Source organism: Magallana gigas, chromosome 7, assembly GCF_963853765.1.
Source record: "Magallana gigas chromosome 7, xbMagGiga1.1, whole genome shotgun sequence".
Classification (NCBI taxonomy): Eukaryota; Metazoa; Mollusca; class Bivalvia; order Ostreida; family Ostreidae; genus Magallana; species Magallana gigas.
In genome coordinates, this window is record NC_088859.1 from 46,589,876 (window position 1) to 46,609,203 (window position 19,328).

A 19,328-nucleotide genomic window follows, 5' to 3' on the forward strand; every position below is an offset into this window, starting at 1 on the left:
ATTTTCCCAGATAGAGGTTAACAATAATCAGTTATGGATGAAAAATGACAACACAGTCATGTATGTACATGTATATTCCATTAAACAAACTATGACTTGTAATGCGTCACAGTTTACATCCCCATCGAATAAAATGCCTTAAGGTCTTTATGATTTTAATGTATAAATTCTAGGAATAAATCAATGTATCACAGTACATGTATCACTGCTTTTGAACACCTTTCTAACAAACTATAAACATTTGACCCACAAAATCAAGATAAAAAATTACCACAATCTATTAATTCAACAAAAGATTGCATGCTTTATAAAAGTACAAACAAATATAACAATTCAAGTAAATATACTAGATTTGTAATATCTTTCACTGTTGCATATTTTAACCCTAAGTTTTACGTTATCAAAGTCTTTTCTTGAAGTCCATGATAAGATCACGCCAGGATCCATCTGTCCAGTTGTCTAGCCGCTTCTTTCCTCTCAGGTTCATGTGTTTGTTATAATGAGCAGTAAACACCACATGTTCCCATGATGGACAGTCCACAGCACCTACAAGCAAACCACCAACCAACCAGTAAACTTTAAAATTAAAACCACTGGTTTTTGTGAAACTATTGATCTCAGAAAATAAATTTAAGGAAGATTGAGAAATTCTGTGCAGCGGTTTAAGAGGAATTGTGCTTAAAAAATAGGACTGACTGACTGATGGATGGGTGGAAAACATACTTCCTGCAACAAGTTGCATGGGGTATAACAAGTTAATTTTCTAATCACTGTTTACCTAGGTTTAAAAAAAATATTTATTTTCCAATGTTTAATAATCTATTACTACATATTTCAAGTTGTGTACGCAATTTTTAATCTTTTTTTGAAGAGAGCTGTCATGCATATACAGGTAAGTATAAGAACATTAAGAAATGTGCTAACTAAAATCCATGCTCTTAGAAAAATATCTGACCATGAATGTGGTTCAAACTAAATATTATGTTTACATTAAATTAATTCCTCTAGTTAGCACGATAGGTTATCAGGAAAGCTCACTTTAGCCATTGGTATTCCTTCATCCTTAGTTCATCTTTCCTACATACATTTTCAAAAACATGCAATAGAAATGAAATTGCAGAGTGGAAATATTGGCTTGCAAAGATGAGCTTCTCACTCAATATACAACTTCTCTTCTTTTTAGAATTTGGCATATTACACTTACCTTTGATTTTGACATTGTCATCTATCAGGATATGTCCATTAACAATTGTTTTATCCCTAGTCAATATGGTTCTGTTTATCCAATCCGCTCCTAAATAGTGTTCTACCCATGCAAACTAAAAATAGAATTACACTATACCACAATGCAGCATCAATCGTTAGAATAGCATTATAAACACAGGCACTTGTATGTTTTTAATAAACATTTATATTCTTTTTCCATATTTGATACATGTAAATCATGTATTCTATTCAATCTCTAATGTGCCATTTTGTCAATTCAATTTCAATTCAAATACATGTACATGTACATGTATTCATTAAATTTATTATGAAGAAGGACAGAGAAAAAACACCATTTTGATTACCTGGTGCTCATATTAACTTTATATAAAACCTGACTGATGAGAAAGGGTTTTGATAAAGTGCTGAAATAACATCTAAAAAGTCATATGATAATGTTAACGACTCTAGATTTTATAGATTTCAAAGTCATGGTTAGACATTTCAAAAACATTTGAGCAACTGAAAAAATTTACATGTACATTAACGTAAAGATGCACAACAAAACCAAAACACGCCTGACACTGAGATGCTGACTTACCTTCTCTGTGGAACTGTATTTGTAGAAAAATAGTGGACTAGAGCAGATAAATACTTCCACTCTAAAAACACAAAACAACCACCATAAACCTAAAATCTTTGACAGATTTAACACAAAAAATATACACTACCATAAATTCTGTTTATGTTTTATAAGATATGCATAAAATTCCAAAGTCATAAGCCACCTGTTCATTGAACCCTATTTTAACTTCAACATGGTTATCATAAAAAGTTCAATCTCTTTGCTAGCCAAAAGTTAATTAAATAAATTGAAACTTAAGCTGGGGAAGACAACCTATTGGTTTAAACTTGAACAAACCACCATCGTATACTGTACATGTATTTTTGTAAATTCATGTTCAATTTTTTTTTTCAAAATGGTAAGGACTTTTATTTTAAACTTTAGATTACCATGTAATTTACATACAACGCTTTCTCAAAATTTGTCACAATGAAGCAGCTTAAAGAACTTACCCTTCCATTTCATTCATCTCCTTCAATGCGTCACAAGCTCCAGCTATTGGGGGAAGTTCCCTGAAGAATCCTTTTGATTGATACACAGACTTGATCTTTGGCTACAAATAAATATACTGTCATACATAAAGCAACAGAGGGGCCTAAATTGTTTTACAAAGTCTATAAGATATTTTCAACATATTTTTGGGAAAACCTCATAATACCTGATCAAGAAACAGTGTGTTTTCTACACAAGCATGTAAATAAATATAATTTATCATAAATCTAGTAAGGAGGAAAAACTAACATATTACAAATAGTTTTTTGCTTTATAAATGGGCTAATTAAAAAAATCGTAAAAAAAATAAAATGATATTGCTAAGGCAGACTGGGTTATATGTACCAAGCAAAAGTTTAAAAATCTAAAGCTTATTCCAGGTTTCCTGGTACTTGTGTTATGAAAGACATTCATTTAGCTAATTCAGAGATTTTTCAAAGTTCAACATTCAATCTAATACATATACTTGACCTGTGGAAAATAATTGTTTTGCTTGTACTTAACAAAACAGGTAAAAAAGATGCTTGAATTAATTGCAATTTAGTTTATTTAAAATTCATTATCAATTTACTGCATTGTTATGTTTTGTATATTCATAATGTATATGCCTGTATTAAAACTGATAGGCACATTTCAGCTACATTATCAAGGTTAAATGTTGCTAATAATAAATGTAGAAATTTGAGCATCGAAATATTTGCAGGGGAAAACCCAGACTCAGGGAGACAACACAACACAGAAATTTGAGTCTAAAGCATTGGGAGGGGAAGAAAAAATTAAAACCTTGCAAAAATCCCTGAATGTAATGTTGTTGTCTTCATGCCATGCTACACACATAACAGCTAGCAAGTTTAAGAATACAATCAAGTCATCTTGGTCTTTACCTATATAGACATACATGTAAGATTGTAAGTCTATTAAATGACTTTGATGTTTATTTCGTCATTTAAATACCTGTTATCGTTGTCTTGTTGAAGATGCTAAAAAAATGATAAACAGGGATTAAACACGACTAGCTAGATTAACAACTGTCAAGTTTTTTCACTCAGTCACTGTAGTACCTTTAGTCCTTCTTTCAATGTCTCATACTGGTCGACCAAGTAAAATGTTTTTCTGTCTTCTAATGCAATAAAAGGTTCTTCTGGGTAGGTCTGTTTCCATTTTGTGAGAAAATGCCCATCAAAATCGGCCATCACACCATCCAAGTCTACAAGCACCAACAGTTGCTTCTGGGCCATGGCAGAAATACCCCGTCTCCCTGCCATCTTTAGTACTGGAGAACAGGTTCCTGATCTGGAATTAATTTATCTTAACATTTATTGGCATACATGTATATGCTACTACATAAAATTCTTGCAATATCTTTCATTTTTTTTTTATACATGTAGTTAATCATCTGTTCTGTTGGCGCACATCTGAATAACCAAATAATTCATTCTTTTTTCTTGTGCATTCCAGGACTGTCAGAACGATGCAGGGATGCAGGATTGGAGGCAGCCATCTAAATAATTTCGCTTTTAAAATGGGTAAATTAAGGTAAAAGTACATATGACATAATTTCTATAGGAATTTAATATAAGTTCATTGAATGCAATTATATCAGAGAGGATCTTGGAAGGATCTTGGAAGGAAGGGAATGGAAACCTGTGCCTGGTGTGTGTTGTTTTGGTTATTTACTTTTTAGGGATCGATTCTTTAAAACAAAACAAGTAGAACCATTTTAACAAGAGCTTGGACTTTGGGTAGTTGTGTCAAACAACATTGTGATGTAGGCCTGTCTATTTCATTGCTCGCCACTCAGCCATAGCTCTTTGAAATCAACACGATTTGTCTGGCTTTTGAGTTAAGACTACGCAATCGATGTATATTTCGCTTGAAACCAGCGTCATTTTTAACTTGTTTCGATGCAAAAATAGATAGTTACATCCTACTGAAAGTCCAAGGCCTTGTTAAAATGGTTGTGATACTTTTTATATGGGATTTTGTGTTAAATTATTCTTTAACATACGGAAATCCTGCCATCTAATGGAACAGTTATAGCTTTGTATTGCCAGTTCATGAAACATAAACTATGCCCTTTACGGTCAAAGAGTAAAGTCCCGGGGGTTGGTCCTGTTCTCGTTAAAATTAATCCCTAGTGTGATAAATTTCAGGATTTGGCAATTAAGTGACTCCCAAATGTTGAATACCTGCCGACGCCCCTGTCTTCATATTCCGAACGATAATTAATCCTAGTTAAAAAATAGTTCACGTTAGGAACATAATGTATTCTCATAATAATTAATTTGACACTGTGACACCCTTGAGCTGTTGAGGCTTGACATTGTAAAGAATCTTCCATTTAAAATCTTGTGATATTGGTCAAAATGATTTTCATTTACATGATTTGAATAATAAGGTATAAAAGATTACAAAAACCCCATAGTTCAATACAACATAATGATTTTTCATTCACCAAGAGGGTGTACATACCTAATAATGCATGTAAACATTTACTTGTTTACATATGCCGCTTATGCTATATCAAATATTGATGAATTTTGGTTATGTGCAGAAAAAGAAAAAAAATGACATTTTTCAACAAGTTGACAACAAGTTAGAAGTAAAATATAAATAGATATTAAAATAAAATGCAATACCTTGCATAATACACTTCTGTGATTTAAATGACCTTCACCTCATTTTCTTAACGATAGAAGGGGCATGCAAAATTTTAACACGTTTCCCTGTCTAACCCGAGGGAAGCATGCTCATCGTTGGCTTTGTGTGTCTGTGGTGTCCGGTGATATTTTTTCTGCTTTATGTGATATTGAACTATTTAATTCGCGGGAAAAAATCCGTTTGCATTGTTGTCCTGGGAGACATTGGACGCAGTCCGCGGATGCAATATCATGCGACATCCTTTGCAGCAGAGGGTTTCAATGTTGATTTGGTTGGTTATGGAGGTTTGTATATCCCAGATTGTTGTTGGTTTAACTAAAATTATCAATTATTTGACGGAGTACACATGAATATCACATTTTCTGGTGTTTTGTAGGATCAGTTCCATTTTCTACCGTAAGGAATTCAGAAAAGATAACACTGTATGAATTAATACAGGCGCCTGCATTTTTAAGGAGTAAGTTGATAAATTTTGGCGTGTTTTAAAAATCTGTAAGAGTTACATGAGACCAAAATGCAATTAATGACTTATCCGGTGCTAAATCATTTCTTACTCCGCTGTATCTCTTTAATGAATATCTGCGACGTTTTTCTCTTAAGGCCCCCTGAGTCAACGCTAAGGGATCTCCTTGCTCCAGCGTCACAAACTTTTGTGGGTTCTGGGTTTTACTTAAGAACCAGTAGATCTTAATAAATCTATTAAAGACGAACACAGGTTTCTGTTGAATCAAGTGTATTAAACGAACAGAAGTTGTAAATATACATCCAAATGGCTCTCTCTCCTAGCTCTCTTCCTTCTGGCTCTGGCTCCCGGCTCTCCCTCTCACATTCTCTCTCTCCCCCTTTTATACACTGCCCAGAGACCTAACGATGTTAGGGCATTAGGGCAGCAGGCTCCGGTACTGAGGCCTGCTACACCATTAGGGCAGCAGGCTCCAGTATTAGGGCCTGCTACGCCGTTAGGGCACCTGTTAGGGCAGCAGGCTCCAGTATTAGGGCCTACTGCACTAACAGGGCACTAAAATTAGGGCACCATAATTAGGGCACCATAATTAGGGCACCAATTATAAAACAAATTAACAGTAGCTATTTATAAAACAATAAAATGCATAAAACAAAAACACTACATATCCTTTTCAAGGAATCACAAATCCCAGTCTGGTTGAAACCACCCCCTTCCCCTCGTCAGGTAGAGGTTGTGTGAAAATGACCTTTTATTGACACCTGTCAGACTCTGATGAGTGTAAAGAGAATAGGGATGGTTTTAATCAGATCACAAAGATCCTTGACAAATTGTATGTTAAAAAGTGTAGTAAACCAGTTTATTGATTATAGGTTTATTGCAATATTTTTTTGCTTACTTTATTTTATTACAATTAATTTATAGATCTCCCTCGTCTCTTGGGCTATGTGTTAAAGGTCTTGTTCCAGAGCATCACCCTTGGCTTAAAATTATTACTTCTACCAAAGTCTGGTGTGATATTTCTTCAGGTATGTACCGGTATTTTGTTAATGGAATGTACATAACAGTTACAGTTTTTATTATTTGATTTGTAACAATTTTCTTCATAATATCATCATCAATTTTTTGTGTATGATCTTTTTACATAATTAATTTATTTTTTTGTAGAATCCTCCCTCCATTCCCACTATAGCAGTGTGTTGGATTGTGTGTTTATTACGAGGAAGTAAACTGTTTGTTGATTGGCATAACTATGGATATTCTATTCTAAGCCTTTCTTTGGGAAATAAACATCCGCTTGTCAAATTCTCTAAATGGTGAGTGAGTACTGGTAGTACCATGTTTAAGCTAAAGATACAAAATTAATACACCATATGCTCTGCATTCTAGTTGACTTATTTCATAAACAAGTCAAGCCAAATGAACTGATATTATTGTTTAGGTATGAACACGCATTTGGAAGGATGTCACATTTAAATATCTGTGTTACTAAAGCAATGAAGAAAGATTTGCAAGAGAACTGGCATATCAGGTACACTATAATTTTATACATTTACAGATTTACAAATTTAAGTATTAAATGGTCTACTTTTTAATGATTGTACATTAACATGCATTTTTAAGTAATGCAGGCCAATCTAGCATACACCTACACACTGCCGACTTGTTGAATTTCTTGTTCTTATGAATATTTCTTGCCAAATTTTAATGGTTAAAATAAATTCTGCTGCATACCATGAAGGCCATAAGCCGGTGCTCATCCACGGTCCGTGGTGTTAAGAGGATAAGAGTCATTGACTCCCCCTGGATGGGACACCAGTCCTTACCAGGTTAACTCCCAGCTTAGGCAGGTATCCAATTTCAGCTGGATGGACTGAGACAATGCAAAAAAAGTGCATTGTCTAAGTGCACAAGACACAGCATCAAGTAACCACAGTGAGGTTTGAACCGACAACCTTTCGGTTACTGGCCTAAAGCCTATGAACACTGAGCCATGTGCTCCATATTTTTTTATTTTCCTTTACAATTTTCAGAAGGAAATTTAACCAATTGCATTATTGCTTACACATGCACCTTTAAACAAATAGATGTTATTAAAACATTACCTTATAACTTAATGAAGTTTGCCTTTTTAATGAAGGATTTAGAAAATAGTTATATATGGTCACTGGTCAGTAAGCAAAAGCAAGACAGGCTGTGGATTCCAAAAATAATGTAGTTTTAATCATGTTTTACTCTACAGAGCAGAAACCCTGTATGACAGACCAGCTGATATGTTTCAACAGACTTCACTTCTTGTTGCCCACAAACTCTTCACCAAACTCTCCCAACAGTATGATGTCTTCAGTAACAGGTTATTGTTTGTAATTCTTAAGGAGGCTCAATGGTAAAAATTTATTCTTCAGATTTACTTTAAATTTTGAAATAAGACATTTTTTTTTACCACAAATTGTTATTTAGTTAAAAAATCCAAATATTTTAGCTTTGAAATTTGAACATTTAAAAGAGGTTGATATGACTAAAAATGGCAGTTACTATATATCCACTGGCAGACAAATTCAAATTAAATTCACTTACTCTTTTTTCTGAAGTGAAATGAAATTACTCTTTTTTTTTTAAATTTGATGATTTTTTACAACTGCATTTTAAGGTCAATACTTGAATTCACAGTCTAACACACTGGAAATAACAAGTCACAAATCATAGTCAGCCTTATCTAATAAAAAACAAAGATTCAAACCTACAATTTGAATTTAGATGATAACACTTTAAATTTTGTATTGTAGAAATATCCCAAACAGTACCATTTTTACTACACAATCCAAGGATGGGACAATAGAATGGCTGAGGGACAGACCGGCACTAGTCATCAGCAGCACCAGCTGGACAGGTCAGGGGGACGGGGCTTCTGTATTATCTCATAACAGGACTGTATTAAGTACATGTAGTAGGTGCTTAAGACCTCAAAACCAACTGGGATACATGTAACTGTACAAATATTATGGATAAGAACAATGCAATGCTACTCAAAGAAGCCATTTAATACATCAGCTTTGTTGCATGTCATTTAATTTTTTTCATTTTTATCTAAAAATGATGGTAGCTGAAACACAAAAAAGAAAGTTTAATTAGGACTTGGCCTTTAATGTATTGCACTATATAATTGTCTGTAGATTGCTCCATTTTCTACTGCTTTTTGGTGGGTCTTTGTTGTGATATTACATATAATTTGAGAAATAAAAGTGACTTACTTTTTTTTATTAACAGAGGATGAAGACTTTGGAATTCTACTGAAAGCTTTAACAGGCATGTCATTTTAGCTCATGGAGATGCAATAAAATCATGGATTTGATAGCAATGTCACATTCATACCTATAGTTATAAACAATGAAACCTTTTTATTTATAGAGTATGATGAGGCACAGAGAGAAGACAGCTCTCTCCCCAACCTTATATGTGTGATAACAGGTATTTGTTGCATGTAACAATGAGTGGGTTTATATGTGTGATAACAGGTATTTGTTGCATGTAACAATGAGTGGGTTTATATGTGTGATAATAGGTATTTGTTACATGTAACAATGAGTGGGTGATAACAGGTATTTGTTACATGTAACAATGAGTGGGTGATAACAGGTATTTGTTACATGTAACAATGAGTGGGTGATAACAGGTATTTGTTACATGTAACAATGAGTGGGTGATAACAGGTATTTGTTACATGTAACAATGAGTGGATTTCAATTTTGAATACAGTGTAATGTAAATGACAGAGTACATCCATATTGATTTTTGGTATTCGTTCTTTTGAGAACCCTTTGAAAGGTTATACTTATGTAACAGATTTGACCCATAGGTCTCTTTTAATTCTAAACTTGACTTTCCTACTACATGAAGAAAACTAGTTAACCATGAAACCTGGAAAATTGGAGATAAATATCATTACCGTACTTAACATCATTGATATTTCCTATCTAAAGGAAAAGGGCCACAAAAAGAATTTTACAAAAATGAGATACAGAATCGCCAGTGGAAAAAAGTGAAGTTCTGTTTACCTTGGCTGGAATCGGAGGATTATCCCAAGTTGCTTGGTAATGTATACCATACTTGAATACAAAAACAGCAACATATATATTTGTTAATTGAATATTTAGTAGTTTACTATACTTTGACTTAATGAAATATTTATAAACATACATGTACATAACATTTTTTACATAATGATTTGTTTTTACATGTAATATGTTTACTAAATGTATTTTAACCAAAAATCTTGTTCAGTATTGTAATTGAATGAGTAATTTCCCTTGACAGGAGCAGCCGACCTTGGAATCTGCCTCCACGCCTCTTCAAGTGGCCTTGACCTTCCAATGAAAGTAGTGGATATGTTTGGATGTGGTTTGCCTGTCTGTGCCCTCAAATTTAACTGGTAAAATTTTAAATTCTGCTGACAAATGATTTTGACAAACACTTGTAGGTCATTATCTAAAGTTTGCCCAGCTCTCACTTCCCACTAGCTGCATGATCACATTAAGGACACACCATGTAACTTATACTCTTTATTATAATTGTCACACTTTCTAGGTCAGTGGACAAGGTTAAAACTACTGAGCAGCAGATCCAGAGTGCAAATGGGGCAGATACTTTTTTTTCAGGAACACATTTATAGAAAAAGTTCTGAAATTCACTTTTACCCTGAAAACTGTAATTTTTGTATGGTTAGGTGAGGGGTATGTGAGCTTGCTCACTTTTTCGTTCATCCACAGTGGTCAATCATTTGACCAGCTATTTATTTTTTTTTCTCGATCAACTGCAATGATGGGAGAGGATCATGAAATATATTGACTGTAGTTGTGATTGCAATCTGTACGAGCTCTTTATTAACTAATTTGCTTTTTTTTTTCAGCATATCAGAACTAGTTGAAGATGGTATTAATGGATTAGTGTTTCAAGATGCCAAAGAACTTCTCCAACAACTAAAGGTACATGTAATTGAAATTTTGAAAAAAAATCAAATGATTTTGCATTATTATATACATGAATACAATATTATATACATGAATACAATATTACTACCAAGTCTCTGTAATGCAGCTCTCTTTTTTCTATTCATAGATTTTGATGGCTGATTTTAAAACAGATAAGACAAAACTGAGACAAATGAGACAGAATTTAGAGAGATTTCAAAAGATGCGTTGGCATGCATCTTGGAAAAATGTTGTCCTTAACATTTTAGAACAGAAAATAAAATATGACTAAACATATTGAATTTTTTCCCTCTTTTTTAAAGTGGTGTATCTGTGAAGCAAACTCCACTTTATATAAACACTCAATTTCAGTGTGGAATATACAAAAGGAAAGCATAAAACATTTCATGGTTTATTATTCATCATGAAAATATAAAAAATATGTCAGAAAAATGATACATTTGATATGTAAATTGTATACGAAATGATATGTAAATATATATTTATATATAGGGTACATGTGATTGCACATACAATAAGACTACATACATGTACATATAGAACGAAACTAAGTCAGATCTGGCAGATTTTGATTTGGTATTGAACACTAAACAGCAAGTCCATGGACACAAGTTGTAACAGAGGACACAATCTTCAATCGTTCCTTAACAGAAAATTTCTTGTCTAGTATTAAGGTCAACATTTACTTGCTGTTGCTATTTGGAAATAGTTAAACTTTAGAAAAGTGAAATTCCAATAGCTGTTGTCGTGTTGTACTAGTTAAAGCAACAGGGTAAAGAAACACATAAACACAAGAAGGGTCATATTATGCAGCCAAATGACTAAGTCAAACAGAGTACAGGGAAAACATCTCTGTCAGATTTTGTAGGAATGTAACTCAGTGGAATGGTTTAGGACAATAGCACTACTGAATCCAGTCCTTCAGACCGCTCAGTGCTGTCACAAAAATACAAAAAGAATATATCAACAAATAATGTATAATCCTCATAACATCTGAACAAAGTAGAAATAAACAGATATTTACATTGGGGTAACAAACATCTCATATCAGGATACAAACTACAGAAGTGTACACTCAAATCAACGAATACTTTGTACAGTTGACATCAAAGAGGGAAACCCGTAAATGCTATCCAGAAGAAATCTATGGATGTGGAGGTTCATCCCCGACATCTTTTGATTTGTTTCCATTGCAAACTTACAAAAGGAGTGTAATCTGCAGATTGAAATATAAAAGTGCTCTGAATATATATTTAAGATCTGACTCTTTTCTCTATTTTCCAACCAATGTTAATTTTCGTGCGAGTCCTTAATCGGAGTCAACTGGTCCCCATCACAGACACACAAGGTTACCATAAAGCCTGTACATTTGCACTAAACTGATAAAGCACATAAATATATCACAGAATACACAAAGTGGTTTCATTTTTACACAGTTCTGTACATGTTAAGTAGTTAACCAATCACTGTCAGTGGTATCGTTGCAAACTCATTTTGTCGTTTGGCCGCTTCTTGTGTCGATTTATCACCTGCATGTATTGACCAATCAAATTTGAAATATCCGATCCCTGAAATAACCAAAAAAAATTAAATTATACTCATTTGAATTTTCAATCATTATAAAATGTATGTCTAGAATATAAAGTTTGTTGAATGATATTGAATATATGTATGTGATACACTTTACATGTATTTTAGAACAACAGAGAAAGCTTAAATGACATATACTTGGAACTTATTTTAATAAACTGGAATTCATTAACATTATAACAATCATACTACTGCATTAATGTTAGTAGAATTAAACATTAATGATCAATTGTGTTTGCACTGTAAGAGTACATGTATTTGTAAAACCTTGCATACCTGATTTGTTTCAATTCTGACAATCTTCTGTACCATTAAGTTACCCAATTTCATGTCGAGATAATTGTCCCCATTGTCACTACGATAACGTCGAGTTGACAGCACTTCACTAAATGAGTAGTGCAGAATTGTTTCCTGGAAAAACAAAATTTGGATTCAAAGTAATACTGTATTATTAATCCATGGGAGTAAATTCAACCTACTACATACACACCTATTTTAAATGTTTAATAATTATTAATTACATATTATTAGGATTCTAAATGAAAATTTAACAGATAGAGAAAATCAGAGATATTTGACCTATGATCTTCTGTATTTTGAATTATGAGCTAGTGAATATGAGTGTGGCTGGTAACAGATCTAAGCATCTTTAAGCTTACATGAGTGTCCAGGCTCAGGAAGTGGATGCCATGCTTGTTGACGGCTAGGATACATTCCCCTTTGATTGCTGGCTGTGTAGGGGGATTCTGTCAATAAAAAACAAAATACAACAATGTATAGTACATGCATGACTTGATGAAACAGGCATTATCTTCAAACAAACTCCTGATATGATTAATATATATTTGGTACAAGCATATCAGAAATATATCATCAATTTTTTGATAAAGTTTTAGTTCAAGTACCATATATAAAGATATCATATCAATCTATTATTTTGTCATTGTATCAGTTTTAATTTATTGTGACGTCACTTGACATTTAGTACCTAATTAAAGTATAAGGAAATTAAAAGATTTGAAACTCCATCTTACCCTTATGCTGAAAAATGTGGATCCGAACAAAGGCCAACGTGAGAGAATATCTGTAAAAGAAGTTAAGCAAGTTATATTTATGTGCTTGTTCTCACTCTGTGGATTGTTTCTGTGTCAGCTACAGAGAGTGATACTCTAATGATCTAAAAAAGATTGACTTGCCTACAAATCTTGCTTTACACTCCATAGGACCCCTCCTTGAGATGTCATGAATGTTGGCATGGACTCGGTTCAGCCATTGTTGAGGCTGATAGTCTGGCATTTTACGCACCGTCTCCGGAATCAAAAACTGCAAGTCTTTTCTGTATAAAACATGACATACATTGTATCTTATCACTTGATTTGATCTTTCATTTTTTTACTTGAGTGACAAAAAATTAATTATGTTTGACCAAGCATCAATACTTACATAGTTGGCAGGCCGACCCTATCATAACCTCTGTGTAGTAAGGCTCCAAGAATGGCAATGTCGTCCTGCAATGATTACAATAAATTTCAACAATTCTTGAGGATTTGAGTTCTTCTTTTTATGAGAAGTAAGCTGACTAAAAAAGATAGCTGATGCTATAGAAGGGAAAGGATGCTATTGAAGATAATTTAAACATATGTAACAAGTTAGAGTTGGCTGGAATTAGCTTATTTCATATACATGTACATTTAGGTGTATACCAGCAATTGATTTACCAAAACCGCCTTTCCACTAAATTTGCCTAACAGAATTACATGTACACAGCCAAATGCAATATGTCTTTAATAGTGATGCTGAACAAACCTCATCTCGCCGACTGAGGCGGCCGTCTTTTAGAACCACTACGAGACCTTCAAGGTAGTCAGGAAGACTTTGGAAGAACATGAGTTCATTGTACATGATGTTGTCGGTGGGTCGCAGAGGGAAGTACCACACAGTCCGTTGGAAGACCAGATCATAGCTGCTGTTGTTACGCTGTAAGTCTGCCGTCACATCGAGAACGTACTCCTCAGGCTTGAGACGACTAAACACTACACCCATCATATCATCTTCTGTAATAAAAGGATTGACATGATAGATATCACTCATAATAGATCGCATAGCTTTCTTTGTCAGATTTCAGGACCAGTACATACTTGTTCTCAGGAATAAGGTATACTCTTCTATCTCCACACTGTCACTAATGTTCAACCTGGCACAGATTTCTTCAACTCCATCTCTGACAACCTGAAATGTGAACAATTGAAATATCATATACCGGTATTTCACCATCTTTGTATTTCACCATGCATGTTTATGGAGCAATATTTAGAGAGAAAAGAGTTGACAGAGTTGGGGAAACCAACATGTACAAAGTACATACTGTGCATGGCTTGATTTGGACCATTCCCTCTTTTTCACACCCACTAAAGATGAAGGCAAATCTCTTTGAAATTCTCCCATTCTGCAAATTAATCATATCAAATTGATCAGAATCATTGATACAAATTTTAAAACATCGATTTCCAGATTTGGTTGTTGATCAACTTACAGCCAGGGCACTGATTTCTTCAGTAAGAGGAACATTTTTACGTCCTCCATATTTGAATGTTTTGCGGAGATTTTGTAGACAGATGGAGGCGGCACCACTGTATGTTCTGCCAGTATCAGAGGCGGTTGTCTCCAAAAATTTAAAGAGATACGGCCGTAAGGCCTCTGTACAATCACAGTAACAGGCAATGATGGCAAACAGTCGCCAACCCATGATGCAGCTCTTCCTGAAAACAGAAAGACTCAATTTTGAAGTGAAGAAAGTAAATTTTCTCTACTGGGCATTCTTTCTATCAACATTAATGTTCAATTGATTAAATTTAGAATATCAATGTAGCAGTAAATAATATTGTAGAATAGCACTATGGTACTACACATGATCTAAGTAACTTAAACTGTACTATATGTATATCAGATGCATATAACATATTTACAGGAACCCTGTATATGTGTATATGTATACAAAATGGCTGCCACTTACGGTTTCATGCTCCTATTGCTGGTTGTCTGTTTGCAGAGCTGACAGTAAACTTCATCCCGAAGTTCTGGGTATTTGTGGCAAGTCTACACAAAATATTATCGAGAGTTCAAAAAACTTTATTGTTGATCAACTTATCTAAAGTTTATACATTTACAGATCCAGTATGTAAGATATGAAACCACACTAAGGAATGTCTTACTTTAAGAATTTTAAGAGCACAGTCCACTTCATTTTGGCTTGATCCCATTGGATAGTCTCCCATGAACTTCATTATACCTGTCACAAAAACAATGCAGCTAGTTTAATAACCATTTGCAACCTGGTTGGAATAATAAAATAGCAATACCTTTGTAGAAATATCTAATCAAGCAGATGATTGCATCAGAGTAAGAACTTACAAAGGAAACACTCCAAAGATAGTTTGTTCAGTTCAGGTTGCTGTAGTTTCAGTAAAGATGCTTGAATTGGGGACTAGATTGAAAAAAGTAAAACCATTATGTTTAATTTGTAAAATCACATTAATTTTATGTATAATGTCTCTATCTCTCTTGTTATGAGGTTACTTGAGTAGAAGTTGGGAGTAACACTGACCCGTGTCCACTTGACTAAGTCTGCCTGCTCCCTCCAGGTCCAATCAACGTTACCTGAACAAATCATAAAATATATGTCAACTGTTTTTCTCTTCATTTACGGCAGTCAAAAAAGTCAAGAAAATTCATCTCCATGATAACTTTCATTATAGCAAGTTATGTTATACATGTATTACCTGTTAAGACATACCTATACATATACAAGAATTAATTTTCTTTTAGTTTTCATTTCTTTTTTGAAGATTAAAAGAGTATTTCAAAGAAAGATTACGTACACATGTGATATGATGCATTGATTAACTATACATGTACATCACAGAGTCCAATACAGTGATACTATTGAAACTAAACAGTGATTTGATAACAACTGAGAAGCATGCACATCAAAGATTACAACAGTTTGATCACACTGATTTATCGTTTTAAATGTTAGTGAATTAAAACAAGCCAAGCCACGCCCCCTTCACCTCTCTTATCGTGGTCCATGCTACGGAGTTTAAGGCTTTCTATCATTTTTATGGTGCCTCGAATCGACCCATCTTCTTTCCGCATCATCACGTACCTAAATATGGAGGTCATAACATAAAATTGTGCAAATAACAACAACAGTGGACAGTTAGAGTAGATAGCTGGGGAGAGTAGATGTACGACAGCCATGATCTGTGTATGTAGAGGGAGTTTCTAAGAACAGCCATGACATCACGGACTGTAAACAAGTGTTAGTAATCAAATATAAAAGCATGCGTTAAAGAAACATTGCTTGAGAAATCATAAGCTGCACGATTGTTAGAGACATGTAAGTCTTTTGTTTCAGTGAAAATCCAAGCAACATTTCTCCCCCTCTGATAAATACAGAATACATGTACAGTGTACTCTGAAACAAGTAGCATGCGGTCATGCGAGTCCCCCACTTGCATTGTTTACCTGGTTTATACTTGACTAATTCTCGCCTGTTGCTGGAACACATATCATAACAGTTGTAAAAATAAATGTATCATATCAGCAGATTTTCAAACTATGCACACACACTTAGTTAGAGTTACTTACCCTGCCTCACTGCGAGGTGTGCTCAAATTTTGAGGCCTTTGTGAAAATTTAAAGCAGCATAATACAGCACAATTTTTATAAGATACAATGGTATTTTTCATAATTTTCAGGCAATCAATTTCTAGCAAAAACTGGGAATATATGGTGAGCTCAAACTTACTTTTGAAGGGACTCTCTGAAATGCAACAAAGCAAACTCCATCATGGAGAATTTGCCATCCTGAACCACAGTACCCTGGCTTGTTTCACTCCTGTTGTCAGCATACCCATCCTGTAACATCAAATTCACAAATATTGACCTAAGTTTTCTACCCCACAAAAAACACAAATTCCCCGCGTAAAACCCAAACTGTGCATAATGAGTACAAATCAATTTACTGGGACAATAATTTTACATCTTTTATGCACTACAGATACTAACCCTGCTGGGTGGTCTTATCATTCTCTGAATCGTGTGCTCTGTTAACTGAGCTTTCATGCCACCTGACCTTTCAACCTCATGTCTGGCCAAAGGTCGCACATACTCGGCGGGGAAGTATCCCAGCATTCCGTTAAGTGATCCATACAACCAGCCTGTAAAAGTGATGTAAAAGCTTTGTCAGTGACTCAAACTCACACATGTAATTAAGTAATATCTGGTTATGTCATTGATGTGTTAAACTATACCTTCTTCTAAAACCATTTCTGGATCCAGGAGTTTTATGATGTCATTTCTCCTGAAGCTCAGCAAAGTGGATTCTCTGGTGATGTACTCCTTGATAGCTATCACATACTTGTTTCCCTAGAAAGCACATTTACACACTTAGATAAAATATATGAGTATCATACATATGATTTTGACAAATTTTAAATAAAATATTAACATCTTGCCCCTATGGTACATCAAGTTTGAAACAAGAGGCCCATGGGCCACATCGCTCACCTGAACAGCAGTTCCTTGTAACATTACATTTCGTAGCATATGCTTTTTCTATTTTAAACTTTGAACCCCTTTCTGGGGACCCAGTTATGGTCCGAGGTTTATGGTTGGCTTGAACAACATAAACAGTAACATAGGAATGAAAATGTGTAGCACTGCGGTAGGACCGCACGTACACAACCTGAAAAACTGAACGTAGCAGAGTTCCACTTCAAGAGAAATAACTCTCAGACTGTACAGAACATCAAGAAAGATAACTCTTGGTTCCACTACATTAGAGTTTACACAATTTGAGGATCCTTGCATAATAATCTCACAAACTGTAGCATTATAGTTCTCGAGAAAAACTTTTTAAAAACATTTTCAATATATCTTTCTATGTTAAACTTTGAACCCCTCTTGGGGCCACAGTATTAGTCCAAGGCTAAAGTTTTAATTATTTGGAATCTACATTATTTAAGGATGCTTGCATAGTTATCTCACAAGCTGAAGCATTATAGTTCCCTAGAAAAAGATTTTTCAACATTTTCCCTCTATATTTCTATGCTAAACTTTGAACACCTCTTGAGGCGCCAGTATTAGATTGAGGTCACAGCTTTTATAATTTCGAATCTACACTATTTGAGGGTGCTTACGTAGTTATCTGACAAATTGATGCATTGTAGTTCTCGAAAAGAAGATTTTTAAACATTTTCCATATATACCGGTACTTCTACATTTAACTTTAAACCCATCTTGGGTCCCTAGTATTAGTCCAGGGGTCACTATTTTAAAACTGTCGAACCTTCATTACCCAAGGTTGTATGCATGATAGTAATCTCACAAATTGAGGCATTGTAGTTCTCGAGAAGAAGATATTTTAACGTTACCTTTATATTTCTATAATAAACTTTGACCCCTTCTTGGGGCCCCAGTATTGGTCCGGGGGTCACGATTTTACCAATTAGGAATCTACATGAGCGAAGGCATAGAAATTCCACAAACTAAAACATTGTAGTTCTTGAGAAGAAAATTTTTATACTTTTCCTTTATGTTTTTTAAAATGTTTAAATTTTGAACCCCTCTTGGTGCCCATCAATTGTCCGGGAGTTACAATTTTTTGAATCTACATTATTTAAGGATGTACATGTATGCATAGTAATATCCCAAACAGTTGCACTATAATTCTTGAGAAGAAGATTTTAAAACATTTTCCTATATATGTTAAAATCTAAACCCCTACTGGGGCCCCACTTTTTGTTCAGGGGTCACGATTTTTACAATCTTCACTATATATACAACCGTTTGTGTATGTATTGGCATTTTTGGTGAAGTGGTTTTTGAGAAGAAAATTTTTAAACATTTTTCATATGTAGTTCTATGTTAAACTTTGAACCCCGCCTGGGGCTGCAGTTTTGATTTGAGGGTCACGATTTCTACAATTTAGAATCTTCATTATACATACAAGCTTTTGTGTAAATATTGGCATTTCTGGTGCAGTGGTTCTTGAGAAGAAGATTTTTTAAACATTTTCCTAAGGTATATCTATGTTAAACTTTGAACCCCGCCTGGGGCCCCAGTTTTGGTCCGAGGGTCACGATTGTTATAATTTAGAATCTTCACTATATATACAAGCTTTTGTGTAAATATTGGCATTTCTGGTGCAGTGGTTCTTGAGAAGAAGATTTTTTAAACATTTTCCTAAGGTATATCTATGTTAAATTTGAACCCCGCCTGGGGCCCCAGTTTTGGTCCG

General features: G+C 34.3%; 3 protein-coding genes across 33 annotated transcripts in view; 1 reads left to right on the forward strand and 2 right to left on the reverse strand.

Moving 5' to 3' along the window:
* Window positions 1-138: 138 nt before the first annotated feature.
* Window positions 139-4,864, reverse strand: LOC105345957 (5'(3')-deoxyribonucleotidase, cytosolic type). Of its 3 annotated transcripts, XM_066065546.1 has the most exons (7): window positions 4,796-4,825; window positions 4,513-4,554; window positions 3,385-3,616; window positions 2,284-2,384; window positions 1,808-1,868; window positions 1,205-1,319; window positions 139-546 (listed from the first exon to the last, which is right to left on the reverse strand). In XM_066065546.1, exons 1-7 carry the CDS (start codon window positions 4,813-4,815, stop codon window positions 401-403), a joined length of 717 nt encoding a protein of 238 aa, XP_065921618.1. In that variant the 5' UTR covers window positions 4,816-4,825; the 3' UTR covers window positions 139-400. The 3 variants fall into 3 exon arrangements, with proteins under 3 accessions (XP_065921618.1, XP_011452666.3, XP_034311056.2); XM_011454364.4 differs by lacking the exon at window positions 4,513-4,554 and having other exon boundaries at window positions 4,796-4,864; XM_034455165.2 differs by lacking the exons at window positions 4,513-4,554; window positions 4,796-4,825 and adding an exon at window positions 4,332-4,360.
* A 134-nt stretch (window positions 4,865-4,998) lies between these two features.
* LOC105345972 (chitobiosyldiphosphodolichol beta-mannosyltransferase) lies at window positions 4,999-10,707 on the forward strand. The gene is made up of 13 exons (XM_011454380.4): window positions 4,999-5,268; window positions 5,361-5,441; window positions 6,372-6,475; window positions 6,615-6,763; window positions 6,889-6,978; window positions 7,690-7,800; window positions 8,234-8,337; window positions 8,715-8,753; window positions 8,856-8,915; window positions 9,428-9,538; window positions 9,762-9,876; window positions 10,354-10,429; window positions 10,563-10,707. The coding sequence occupies exons 1-13, from the start codon at window positions 5,070-5,072 to the stop codon at window positions 10,704-10,706; spliced, it is 1,383 nt and encodes a 460-aa protein (XP_011452682.3). The 5' UTR covers window positions 4,999-5,069; the 3' UTR covers window position 10,707.
* A 105-nt stretch (window positions 10,708-10,812) lies between these two features.
* The window catches only part of LOC105345954 (unconventional myosin-XV), a 52,845-nt gene continuing 44,329 nt past the window's right edge, over window positions 10,813-19,328 (reverse strand). For 26 of the 29 annotated variants that reach the window (XM_066065524.1, XM_034455141.2, XM_034455146.2 and 23 more), the window contains 19 exons: window positions 17,341-17,455; window positions 17,096-17,247; window positions 16,836-16,945; window positions 16,676-16,711; window positions 16,096-16,190; window positions 15,630-15,682; window positions 15,437-15,509; window positions 15,238-15,314; window positions 15,039-15,121; window positions 14,559-14,784; window positions 14,391-14,471; window positions 14,164-14,254; window positions 13,832-14,079; window positions 13,469-13,533; window positions 13,222-13,361; window positions 13,060-13,109; window positions 12,685-12,771; window positions 12,302-12,436; window positions 10,813-12,003 (listed from right to left, as the gene is read on the reverse strand). In XM_066065524.1, the coding sequence (XP_065921596.1) occupies window positions 11,905-12,003; window positions 12,302-12,436; window positions 12,685-12,771; window positions 13,060-13,109; window positions 13,222-13,361; window positions 13,469-13,533; window positions 13,832-14,079; window positions 14,164-14,254; window positions 14,391-14,471; window positions 14,559-14,784; window positions 15,039-15,121; window positions 15,238-15,314; window positions 15,437-15,509; window positions 15,630-15,682; window positions 16,096-16,190; window positions 16,676-16,711; window positions 16,836-16,945; window positions 17,096-17,247; window positions 17,341-17,455 (2,016 nt within the window). In that variant the 3' untranslated portion in view covers window positions 10,813-11,904. Of the gene's footprint in view, window positions 12,004-12,301; window positions 12,437-12,684; window positions 12,772-13,059; window positions 13,110-13,221; window positions 13,362-13,468; window positions 13,534-13,831; window positions 14,080-14,163; window positions 14,255-14,390; window positions 14,472-14,558; window positions 14,785-15,038; window positions 15,122-15,237; window positions 15,315-15,436; window positions 15,510-15,629; window positions 15,683-16,095; window positions 16,191-16,552; window positions 16,585-16,675; window positions 16,712-16,835; window positions 16,946-17,095; window positions 17,248-17,340; window positions 17,456-19,328 lie in introns of all 29 variants that reach the window. The other 3 variants (XM_066065533.1, XM_066065526.1, XM_066065538.1) reach the window with 3 other exon arrangements.

What these genes read in the sequence shown, in the direction of transcription:
- LOC105345957 (XM_066065546.1), bottom strand. Translation starts at nt 4,815, where the DNA reads ATGTTTACATGCATTATTAG. An exon ending in AATACAGTTCCACAGAGAAG is followed by an intron (nt 1,320 to 1,807) that starts GTAAGTCAGCAT and finishes TTCTATTTTTAG; the next exon opens with TTTGCATGGGTAGAACACTA. An exon ending in TGACAATGTCAAAATCAAAG is followed by an intron (nt 547 to 1,204) that starts GTAAGTGTAATA and finishes GTTTGCTTGTAG; the next exon opens with GTGCTGTGGACTGTCCATCA.
- LOC105345972 (XM_011454380.4), top strand. Translation starts at nt 5,070, where the DNA reads ATGCTCATCGTTGGCTTTGTGTGTCTGTGGTGTCCGGTGATATTTTTT. An exon ending in GGCGCCTGCATTTTTAAGGA is followed by an intron (nt 5,442 to 6,371) that starts GTAAGTTGATAA and finishes ATTAATTTATAG; the next exon opens with ATCTCCCTCGTCTCTTGGGC. An exon ending in GGATTATCCCAAGTTGCTTG is followed by an intron (nt 9,539 to 9,761) that starts GTAATGTATACC and finishes TTCCCTTGACAG; the next exon opens with GAGCAGCCGACCTTGGAATC.